At 36.8% G+C, this 12,890-nt stretch overlaps 1 protein-coding gene across 1 annotated transcript; it reads right to left on the reverse strand.

Annotated features, from left to right (window-relative positions):
• Positions 1 to 7,614: 7,614 nt before the first annotated feature.
• LOC120636991 lies at positions 7,615 to 11,925 on the reverse strand. Its single transcript, XM_039908569.1, has 4 exons — positions 11,730 to 11,925; positions 10,784 to 11,292; positions 10,383 to 10,604; positions 7,615 to 8,577 (listed from the first exon to the last, which is right to left on the reverse strand). The coding sequence occupies exons 1-4, from the start codon at positions 11,923 to 11,925 to the stop codon at positions 7,711 to 7,713; spliced, it is 1,794 nt and encodes a 597-aa protein (XP_039764503.1). The 3' UTR covers positions 7,615 to 7,710.
• Positions 11,926 to 12,890: the final 965 nt, after the last annotated feature.

Below are 12,890 nucleotides of genomic sequence, written 5' to 3' on the forward strand. Positions count from 1 at the left end.
GAAACGGGAACGCTTTTGCACACATCCTCGATTCAGCTAGCGGCGCCCGCCTTGGCAGACCCTCCTCTGAGACCCTAATATGGCCCTACAAATCACCGAAAGCGCACATCAGAACAATCCATCGCCCGAAGGTCTCATCAAGGGGGTAAGCCGCGTACGTGACAGAACGCCTGCGCCCTACGACGGATCGGTTGAGATTCCTCGTCGTCCTCTCGCAACCGCTTCGCCGCCTAGATTTGATATTTGGAACATAAATCGATGATGCTGATTTTTTTATTTCAGGAGAAGAACGCAACTCAGCAGTTTCATCCCAAGGATGCTGCAAACGGCGACAACTAGTACGTCCACCTCTAAATCCACCTCCAACGGTAGTAGCCATGAAAACGGTGCTGAAAAACGACCGCTCAGCAATACCGACTCTAGAAATATGTTGTTAAATAAATAAGTGTATCAGAACAATAGTCGTAAGTTAATAATTATTATTCGCGAATGAATAAAATGTTACATGTAAGAGGCATTTCTCGTGTCTCATTGATGTCATGTCATTTTTATTAAAAAAATAATAATTATTATTATTATATATAGATAGATATATACACTCAACTACTCAACAATATATATTATTGTTATGTCTTCTGTATTTGAGGAAGTTAAATTCTTTCATTGAAATCCTTTTTTTAAATTAAGTTATCGGACATACTAGCCAGTACATGCTCGACCCTAGGCTAGCACCTTAGGCTGGCTAGGCTAGCTTTATCCATAACTAGAATACTTGTAATTTTGTTGGTAGTTTTAGTTGGTAGTCCTAAGAAAAATAAATAAAAGCGATCTCCTAAAGACAATCTTTGGTTGTGAAAATAACCTTAATAACGTGTTCTAAATTGTAACTAATGCCATTTGCCGTCATGTAAATTCTAAAGCTGCAACTGAAAATCAGACTTGCACGGAAATGATGCTAAAAGGTTCATTTTTTATTATGAGATGTGGATAAAAAAAAAAATTTACGATTTAGGGACATCGCACATTGAGGACAGCAAATTAGAGCATTTTTATTTTTACCCAACGTAATTTCACAAATAAATCACTTGGTATAGAGATTTCTGATGGTAAAAGAGGCAGTCTAAGATGCTAGTAGACTAACCTGTTTGCGCTATTGATATGAATTGGTTACATATATTACAGTTAAATTAAACTCATATCCTTATCTGTTTTTACGCGGCCTTTTTTCAGATCATTAAATCACTTGGGATGTCTTTCTCGGTAAGATGGTTACTAGCCACGGCTGAAGACTATAACAGAAAAATGTAGAACTTATAAATTCCTAAATTGCGTTGTCTCACTGGAATTTACCACTATAATAATTAATGAATTTAATTCATACGTAATATAAATACTTTCATACGTAAATACGGTCACACGAAACGGTTATGTACGTAATAGGAGTTACGTTACGTAACGCAAGCCGGCTTTATGGAACTTCTTTGAAAATGTTTTTCCATCTCGGTTGAGACGACGTTTACAGTTAACTGTCTCTTCACGCAATAAGATGGTCGTGGGTCGCTCTTAGTTTCCACACTCAAGTATGTTCGTGTAGTCGCAATACGAGGAAACCAAGTGGACTGCCTCATTTCCGTGCGTGAGACCGCGACCGCACCCCTATTTCCTTACTGCTTACAGTCTGTTTACGACTGTAGACCGTTTAACAGCTATAGTCACCATAATATGGTGGTCTATAACTAAAAAATATGACATTGAGATACTTATTATCTTATAAACTGCATATTATATATTCAGATCAGAGCTTTATCTCGTACTGACTTTTACCCGTGGCTACGCTTGCGTTAATTTTTATTTTTTTGTCCTTTAATTCGGTTAGTCCTTTTTTATAAATATTTTTCCTTTCTCGGAAACTTTTATCTGAACGATAGGAACCCTATTAACTTTTTTGTAATTCCTGTTGCCTTCGGAGGACTGTGGGTGACGGAAACGATGTTTTCCATTAACTATACCGTTCCGGCACGCCTCTTACGCCGGTAAGTAGAAAAACCTTGGGGTGTTTTATCAAGTATGACATATATTGTAGGTCCTCTGCGACTTGCCGTGGCGCGGAGAAATCACGAAAAAAATGCTTATATGAGGAAAATGATAAGAGATGAAAGAGAGGAAAGTTTTGATATAAGTGTTAATAAATAATTAAACCACCCACGCATCAATAAGGGGACAAACGCGGTTAAACCGTGGAAGGATGGTAACCATGTCCGGAGTCAAGGCAATCACGTAAATGTTCGAGTCATAAAAATCCTCTCGGTCACTAATGGACATTTTGTTTATAGTGTCTACTTAAATTGTTATCTAATCGTTGTAAAATGTAAAAATATCAGAATTCAATTACTTAATAACTGCATATTTTCCTTCACCTGCCACAAGTCAAGACAAAGGTCTAAGTACTTACCTAACATATTGTAGAAAGTTTTTGCGTGTTTTAATGCACAAACTTTTTTACTCCTCCTATTTTGCCAAATTCTAGCTTGAGTGAGAGCCAACAAACTTTTTTGTTTACTAGGTACATACCAACTTTAAACATACAACTTTCCATACATTTATAAAAACGCGCAATGTAAGCTTGAGTTCATATGATTAAATAATGTAGGCAACACATATCCAATACTATGAAATTCGTCTAAACTTAGCTAGGCTGCTAAGCAAAATTCAGCCCTAAAGCAAGCTAGGTAGATTTACCTTGTACTAGCTTCGCCTAAAAATTTAAATGAATTTAAATTCAAGTGCCAAGGGGATAGATTACAAAGTTTTCTTTCATGAAAGTTAAAAAAAATGGAAAAAGCTTTACTTTGATATTTGGACTCGACATCCATTACCCGAACTTTCAGAGGAATGTTTGGCTTCACTCCGGACTTTTCTCATTTTACTCGACATTTTTTATAACTCGAGTTCGTGATCCAAATACGCATGGCTCCCCAAAATGGTTACAGAATAGAAAATAATATCCTCTCTACGGAAAGAAATATTATTGTTATCTTTCCAATGTTTTTCATTAAATATATATTGATGCTATTCACGAAATACGTAATTTCTCCTAACTCTTTCTTACGACCATCTTTGTCCTACCATGTCTTTACCACATAGTTATAGGTCTTATAACTACCTTTTAATTAAAAAATAATAATACCTACTAGATTTTTAACGTATCAGGTTGAAATCAAAGTATCCTCAGTCTTGGATAAAAGTAATAACTTTCTTTGTTTTTAGATAATAATGGAGTAACTTGGATAAGATTTATTAACTTTACTGTGACGAAGGTATCTTAATACTCAAACAAAACTAATTATATTGTTGTAGCTCTGCTCCTTGTAGGAAATTGTTAGTTTTCCCTGAAGACAGGTACCTTTTAGATAATAAGAAGTGAATGACGAGGTGGATCTGTCACTCTAACTTCTCTTTGTGCTTACTAAGCATGAGGTTACTTTTGGACTTTAGTGACTGCTCTCTCAAGGTACCTATGAATATGATTGCCATGAGTATATAATTATTTATTAATTATTATGTATTATTAATTATTTCCTACACGGAAGCTTATTAGCGTAGGTAACTATTTATCGTAGCATATCGTAAACCGTAGTAAGTCTACAAACCCATCATTATAAAAAAATATATATTAAAATTAGCTGCAATCGAATTGTCTTATAGAGATTTGTAATAACAGGATGATTATTCAATTGTTAGATAACCAGGCTACATTAAGAATTAAAAAATTGGTCTTTTTCTCATGTCATTCTCATGCTTATTTGAACGATTTCGTATCCATACCTACACTTTCTAAACGGTCATTCGCATCCAAAGTCGCAGGTGGGTTATTGCTTGTAGCTACTAATAGATATAAAGATATTGAAAATGTATAATTAATGCTTGATCAGATGACTAGTTACTAGTAGTTAGAAAGCACCCTTAAAAGAGCATAGCAAGTAGCTAACGTTTTGTACACTGTCTTAGGTACACTGCCTTAACTCCATAAAGCACATAAGCCGAGAAGAAGTTACTTGCCTACCTACCTACCTAATCTATTGAGGTAATCTCTGTCAACAAAGCAGAATTTTTATGGCAGCTTCTACGCTGAAATAGTGTGGACAAAGGCTTTATATATTTTGGTGATAAATTTCCTGCGTACCCTTGCAGTGCGTGTAAATTGCGGTAGAAAGATTTAGCACGCGTGCGATAGCTAGGCACTCTTTTTATGTAGTGGAAAGATATTTCAGCTGACGTTTGTTGGTACGCACCGCAACCGCACGCATTCTTTAAACAATTGGATTAAATAGAAACGATGTTTTCTCATCACTTAAGTATATAAAGTTCCAAACTAACATGATGGACAACCGCAACTCTTCTAAATGATCACTTTATTATCTGTGGTTGTTGTTCTCAACAGTCTGGTTGTGTTACCGATTGTATTAAAGTCTTATGAAGGTGCTTTCAAATTTCTGTTTGCAATTGTAATAAAAAAAAACACCCTTTGAAACCGTGTTGTGCTATGTTAAAGCAAAAATAGATAAGTATACCTAGTCATATAAAGTTCCAATGAAGCCGTTTAGACCGAGGAATCATGTGACAGAGGAATCAGGCGGGCTGGGCGAGAAAAGACCATATCTGGACCTATATAGCCTCTTAAAACTGTTGCGACGCTGTGGACGATGTTTTTTTATTTCCCTGCAAGTCAACCCATCACAGAAATCTCACATGATGGTACCAAAGCGATGATACACTCCAAGATACTAGCGGGCTACCCTGTTAGAGGTATGACAGTTCTATAGTTTCTACACGGTATCGTACCGGAACGTTTAATCGCTTGCCGGCACGTCTTTGTCAGTAAGGTGGTAAATAGCCACGCCTGAAACCTCCCAACGGACTAGATTAAATTCAGAAATTATAAATTTGCAAATTCCCTCTACCACCATAAGGCTCTTGACTGCGTCATCATAAATGATATCAGCAAACTACTTGAAAGGCGTCACAATACTCTATCTCTTCACATATATTAGGTACTGGGCATGTCCCCAGTTAATAAGTGCAAATTAAACCTATAGGTTCGGTTATTTCCAGCGACCTTCAATCTTGGGATTTCAAATAAAGATGGGTATTTGGCGTGTTATAGCGCAAGTGATGAGAAAATATTATGAGAATAAGTAAGTAGTTTCAAATTCAGTATTGAATTAAGATATTGCCAGAAATAGGAGGACTGTTAAAGTAAGTAATTATGATTGACTGATGGATTATCATGTGAAAAGGCTTCATTTGCTTATTCCATATAATTATGGGATATAAAAATCTATTACTTATTACATTTATTTATCATTGTAGTTTCCGAAGTTGTATAGTTATCATAAAAAATATTTTCTACCCCTCATCTTCGAAGTTCGCGTAGCGGAATTAATTGGAGTTGATTAAGGCTAAAGGAAAAAGTTTATACTTAACAGTAAAAAAATTAAGATTACATTCTATATAACGCAGTTTTTAAGAAATGAGCAATCCTTTTAAAAGGGATTACCTATATTTTCTTGGCGATTTAACTCCTTCAAAGCAATTTCAAATGTGATGTGTTCATACTTTGATGTAATATACCTACTTCCGTTCTAGTCTCATCCGGTAACCGGCTCCTTTCAAATGTTCGCGGAGCTAAAATTAAAAAGAAATTTCAGCGCTGGTTACAAATTTCTGGATTTTTTTTCAATTTATAAACCAAATATTATGCTGCCTTTACGTTCCGTTCTTAAGCCATGTTTATGGAGACTAAAGATGACTTCTTTAATAAAGAATTTTATATTTCCGTCACAAAACGGTTTAGTGGATATATCTGAAACGAAGCACAATGACATCGAAGGGCGAGGTCTGCCGGCTTGTCGTCTTTTACTACCACATAAAACTTAATGGGTGCTTGCTGTTGGTTTATTATGTGTTAAATGTCTTAAGACCCTTAGAGGCCTATGTATTCAATTTGCTAAGTAGTAAATTAGGTACTATCAAGATATCGAGATAGGTAAAGGTAATAAAATAAAATAAAAACTTCATGATAAAATTAAAATATTTTGTATTTAATATCTATGTTACATAAAGAATAGGTACATTTATTACAAAGATATTAAGACATTCCTTAGACCCATCTGGTGAGCCATGTTCCGCGAGCGCCTCTTTGGAGGGTGACAATTAGACCAAAACCTAGCGGGGTTGCGGTGGATACGCAAATGCATCCTGTACTCTATGCTATAGGTTTTTAGTTTATAGTGAGTGCAAAGCCCTACATAACCATTCAGTTTCCCCCAACCGAGAGGTAGGTATGCGTCAGGCATCTACTCTGTATAAAAAATACCCTTACCTGTCCGTTTAAGGTGGCCAAACCCTAAAATTTGTTCGCAGTTTGCCTTAGGTAAAACAGTTATGGGTTTAAACAAATTTACAAAACGATTTTGTTTCTCGCAGCCGTTAATAAACATTACTACTCAAACATATTGCACTTTAATCGGTCCTTTTTTATTTTATATACAAGTCTACTTGAAAAGGGTAGGATGCTACCACTAGAAAGTATCACTTATATTGGATTCAGAGAAAGAAGGAGGAGCAGAATTTCTGTGACTAATATATAAAGTACAATAATAGTTCCATCACTAAACTCCTCCTAAATGGCTAAACCGATTTTAAAATACTTCTTTCTACTAACGCCATAAAAGTACTATGAATTAATAACAATCTAATATGACGGGTTTTACAGATTTCATTTTTTTTATCGGGTATTACGTATCGATTTGATAAAAAGTAGTTAAAACCTGGTAATATTTTTTAAAGAAATCACCGGACTAGGTGTTTTCGTTTTTAAGTTAATTTTGTGAAAAGATTTTTAATTAAAATAGCAATAAAATGGTAATGCTTTCTTATACTAACGAAAGAAAAGTAAATTTTAAAATTACATTATATTTAATAATAAAAAATAATATCCTAGTTCCTAAGACATAATTAATGATTAAACGAACTTACCTGTACGTGAAGTTCTATCATAATTATATGAAGTGCTACGTCCGAAGAATTAGTAACGTACAAATATTATTTAACACATGTAGTACCGCATAGGTGTCACCACTTCAGCACTGTAGTTTAGAGTTTTTTTTTTTTTTTTTATTATACCCACAAAATGGACTACCTCCTTTACTCGCCTCATAGCCGCTGCTCCACCGCTTCTCATTTAGTTTAGATAAATGCGACGTTTCCACAACATTCTGGGCTAATAGGGAGGGCGGGTGTTACTAATTCTTCGGACGTAGCACTTCATATAATTATGATAGAACTTCACGTACAGGTAAGTTCGTTTAATCATTAATTATATTCGTGCTACGTTCTCGAATTAGTAACGTACAAATATTATTTAACACATGTAGATGTTGAGAGTCGTGGAGGAAACGGAGCAATAAAATAAGAATGATGAAAGAAACAAATTTTTCATTTATTATTATTAACAAGAAAGTATTAGGAACTCGTACAAGAGTAGTCATTAAAAATTTTAACATGTTAAAAATGTGACTAATTTTAATTAAAGTGAACATAGTGTTCTTGCTAAGGCCGAGTTATCATCATTATTAACTATCGGCCTGTTGTAAAACTTTGCAAAGGTAGTGGAACTGCCGCTCCATCCAGCTGTCTGTCTTATAATATCTAAATTGACGCCAAGCTTAAACGCCATGGATGTTGAGGCGTGTCGGGTACTGTGGGACGAAAACACAGAGACGTCAATTCCACTATCTTAATCCATCGGCTGAGCGTTTGTGGTGAAACACAATTGTGAGGTTTCCGTACGCTTATAAATAGTTTGTCAGAATTTCGTAAGTTTTTGGTTCTGTCCATGTATACAATAAGCGTCTCTGCAGGGCATATTTCTGAGCGTTCCTTGAAGAAAGGCAAGTACAAGATAGGTTGTCTTGTACCCGCTCTGGACGTTTTAATCAAATCGGTAATTCTTATCATTATTTGATCATTAGAAATAATTACTTGATCAGTTTTAATTTTAGACAGCGTTTGCACCCTGTGTGCTGTAACTAGAGCGAGCAAAGTTGTGCATTTCTTTGAAAGCTGTTCTAGTGTCAGACTGTCATTAGGAGCCAAAGAGCCTAAGTGATTTAAAACTATGTTTGTATCCCACGTGGTATTATACCTAGGTAATGGTGGTCTTAGCTTGTAAACCCCTTTACAAAATCTTGTGATTCTATCATCATCCGACATATTTCCAACAATTAAGGAGAGAGCGGCTCTGTAGCTGTTTATAGTTCTATATTGACCACCATTATTAAATATCTGTGTGAGGAACTCTATAACGATTGGAATTGATGGTTCGTAAATGTTTACTGAATTTTCCGTACAAAAGTCATACCAACGTTTGAGGTAAACATTATATTGCTTAAGAGTGTTACTTGACCACGAAGCCATCATAATTTCTACGGCTGAGACTGGCACGCATCGCTGTAGCAATGCAGTCCGGATAAGACCCCGGCAACCAGGGTAATGTTGGTTCGGATGTTGCCATTGCTGGAACAAGGTATTACAACATCGTTAGAATTTAACTTGACTAAGTCTGATTTTAGCAAACGCATGAATAAAGGGTACCATGGTTGAGTGGGCCAATAAGGTACCACCATTATTCCTTCAGCTTTATCTACTACGATTTTTCGTAACGCTTTAAGTATAACAGCGCAAGGTGGAAAGGCGTAAAATAAATATTGGGACCAGTTTAATGTGAAAGCGTCAATTGCGAAGGCATCAGGGTCACTATACCACGAGACAAACTTATCACATTTACTATTTATTCGGGAAGCAAATAAATCAATTTGTGGGGCTGGAAATTTTGCCCTCAATTTTTGATAGCCCAAGTTCGTTAACTCCCATTCAACGTCAGGGTGTGTTTGACGAGATTCCCTATCAGCAATAATATTATCCTTCGATTTAATATATGAGGCTACTATAATTATCTTCTGAGATTCACACCACTGCCATATGTCCTTTGTGACCTTGTTCAAGTGAGGGTATTTAACGCGGCCCATGCGGTTAATATAGCTCACTGCAGTAGTGTTGTCAATCCTAAGTAATATTTGACAGTAGTAAAAACCTTTTGCAAATATTTTTAGTGCAAAATACGCAGCTAAAAGTTCAAGAAGATTTATATGTAGTAGACTCTCACTAAAAGACCAGCGACCACTAGCGGTTTGACCATTACATGCTGCTCCCCACCCCGTTTTTGAGGCGTCAGAAAATATCTCTAATACATAATTGTCATTCATGATTCTATGATCCGAATGGTCAATAGCATTCACCCACCAATTTAAATCTGGTAGTAAATATTGTGGCACAGTCATGAATGCTTCGTAATTATCACCGGAACGCTGTAAGTTAAGAAACTTACAGCGTTCTAATTGTTTTGTATATAACCACCCGTATTCTATTGCAGGACATGCTGAGACCAGCAACCCTAATAGCTTGGCAAATTTTCTAATTTTGCAGCATTTTAAGTTTATGATGGTTTGGAGTTCTGACTTTATACGAATTCGTTTTTGTGCTGGTAAGCTTAATCGCCATTTATTGGTATCTATATTAAAACCTAAATAATTACAAGACTTTGAAGGTATCCTGTTGCTCTTTTCCCCGTTTATAATGAAGCCCAATGCCAAAAGTAACTTTTGAGTGGCCTCAATATTTTGCATACAGTCCTGGTAAGTATAGCCAACTAAGCATAGATCATCTAAGTATATAGATGATATAAACCCACATGAGCGTAATAGCTTTACAACCGGCTTCATCAGTTTTGTGAACATAAATGGCGCCGTACAAATTCCGAATGGTAGGACATTAAATTCGTACATTTTGTCACTAATTATAAAACGGAGATATCTACGTGAGTTCGGATGAATTTTAATGAACAAATATGCATCCTTTAAATCTATGCTTGCTATATAGCAATCTTTGGATATAAGTTTAAGGACCGTACGAATATCCTCTAATTTGAAGTGTTGTGTATTAATATATTTATTGAGAGGTTTTAAATTTAAGATAAATCTCATTTTTCCATTTGGTTTCGGTACCAAGAACACACGTGATACAAATTGCCCAGGACATGGTTCACATTCAGAAATTGCTCCGATTGTTAATAGATTTTGAAGAGTATCTATCACATTACGTTTCTCAGCATCCGTAAATATATTTGGCTTGGGCAAGCAAGTTTGATGAACTGGTCTATCAAATTTTATTTGATAACCCTTTATCCAGGACAAGACGGTACGGTCGCAGGTTATCAAAGACCATTGCTTATAATAATGGGCCAGGCGCCTAGCATAACGTACCGGGTCTATTGGCGGCGAGTCTGCTTGGGTCGCTGCGTGTAGCCTTGCGACGAGTTCCCGCGAGGCGGCACGTTCAGCTGGGCAGGCGGATGGTGACGCGGCGGCGGGCCCGTCGGCTGCCTGCGAGTCGCGGCCCTCGCCTTCCAGTTTAAATTCTTGCCAGATGTATTTGCCGATGTGGAAGCTTTTGGTTTCTTGGGAATTTCGGGCTTTAAGTCCGAGCTAGATTTCGAAACAGCCTTCGCTGTTTTAATGGTCTCCGGCAAGTTGCTTCCGAACAAGAATTTGTCAATCTTAGTAGCCGACAACTGGTCCTTTAATTCCCTCTTGACCGAATACAGTGCAAAGCTGCGCCGTGCTTCCGACTCGGAATGTTGGATGTCGCATAAGATTCGACTAACTTCCATCAGATCTCTGATCAAATCGTTGTTTTTCTCGGTGGCACATAGCTGATCCGATATTATTTTTCCGAGTGATGAAATGCCGGCTGCTATTTGCTTCTGACGTGCTTCAATAGCCTTGTCCCTTTTGACGACCTGTTCAGAGACTGTGGCCTTAATCTCGGCATTAAGTTGTGGTGCAGCTATATTTGTACAGTTCCCCGGAACTAAGAATTTCTTCAAAAGTTCCTTACGGACATCTTTGTTTAAACCCACTGTTGCCACGTGGGTAAATCTTGTTGCCACATCCTTATTAATATCGGGCCCATATTCGATAGCTACTGATGGGTCTGCACCCAATATATCCAGGATTTCGGCATTAGCAGCACCTTCATCATGAACGCTCGATGCGATCGGATCACCCGATACGTTATCGGATACAACGTTTTGCTCATTATTTTCCACTGGTGTCGGTTGTTCGAGAGGAATTGTATCATTGTGATCCATAGGGATCGAGGTGGCTTCTTCACCTAAAACAAGGTATGGAAGATAAGCCCAAATTATTGTGGGATACAAATGCGGCAAGATAGTCCTAACGACTACTCTGATGCAATTTGTAAAAACAAAGCTTTATCACAGCCGTTAATATTCAAATGCGGCGATATAGTCCTACAGACTACTCTGATGCAATTTGTAAAAACAAAGCTTTATCACAGCCGTTAACATTCAAATGCGGCGATATAGTCCTAAAGACTAATCTGATGCATTTTTTAAAATTTATGCAATTTACGGCTAGTAATTTAAATGCGGCGATATAGTCCCTGAGACTATTCTGATGCATTTTTAGTTAGACCGTAGCATAGCATGTAAGGGTAGAACGAATGTTTTGAAATAACCCCGCAGAGAATTTTGATACATTTTCAAGTTTTTTCTTTATCGTTATAATTGCAGGTAATTAGGTACTTACCAATAGCAATAATTCCCTGAGAAGTGGCTGACCTCGATGAATTTGACAAAGATTCCGAGGATTGGCTTGATGACGATGTAGAACTTAACGTGAAGGAGTCACGTTTTTCTTGTCGTGAACGTTTCACTTCCTTTTCTAGTTTTCTTAATTTCTTCACTATAAATTCCAAACTACTTTCGTTTGCACGTTTCGACATAGTTACTTATATACTTAACACGTGCGAAATACTGAATAACTGAAGTGGTTGAGCACTAAAATGCGAATGAGAAGCGGTGGAGCAGCGGCTATGAGGCGAGTAAAGGAGGTAGTCCATTTTGTGGGTATAATAAAAAAAAAAAAAAAAACTCTAAACTACAGTGCTGAAGTGGTGACACCTATGCGGTACTACATGTGTTAAATAATATTTGTACGTTACTAATTCGAGGACGTAGCACGAATATAATTTACATATTTAACACAGTATATTTTAGAACCTTATATACTCTTAAGCTGAATAGTTTGATTTGTTTATGAAACACACTAATTTCAAAAATATTTTTGTTACAGATAGCCCGTGTTTTGAGGTAGCTTACTTGGCTTGACACCTACGTTAAGTGATTTAGCTATATAATACAAATTACACACAGAAAGACAATTAGGAAGTTAGGTAAATTCGTTTCAATTGCTTACTAGTAATGGCTACATACGAGTCCATAAAATCCGAAGCTAAATAACTCGCTAACAATTGAAGCGGTGATAGCCTAGTTTTTAAGACTTTTGAACTGTGAAAGAAAACTTCGCAATGAAACCTGTATGCCTTAGAGTTCTCCATAATATTCTCAACGGCGTGTGAAGTCTACCAATCCGCACTTGGCCAGAGTAAGTAGTAGACTGCGGCCTACACCCTTCCCAGAGGAGGGTGTACTAAGGACTACAACCTTCTCTTCATTCTAAGAGAGACCCGTGCCCTGCAGTGGACCGGTAATGGATTGATAATGTACAAACATTATGCAGGAACGATTCTATACAAACGGAGAAGTGCATTACATGATTTAACGCTTCCCTAGACAGTCATATAAACGGTATACTAATGAGTCACCATCGGAATATTAACATTCATAATTACCTACCATAAAAGTCATTAGTCAACAAAATACTATACTTATACTACAATAAAATAAT

Source organism: Pararge aegeria, chromosome 3, assembly GCF_905163445.1.
Source record: "Pararge aegeria chromosome 3, ilParAegt1.1, whole genome shotgun sequence".
Classification (NCBI taxonomy): Eukaryota; Metazoa; Arthropoda; class Insecta; order Lepidoptera; family Nymphalidae; genus Pararge; species Pararge aegeria.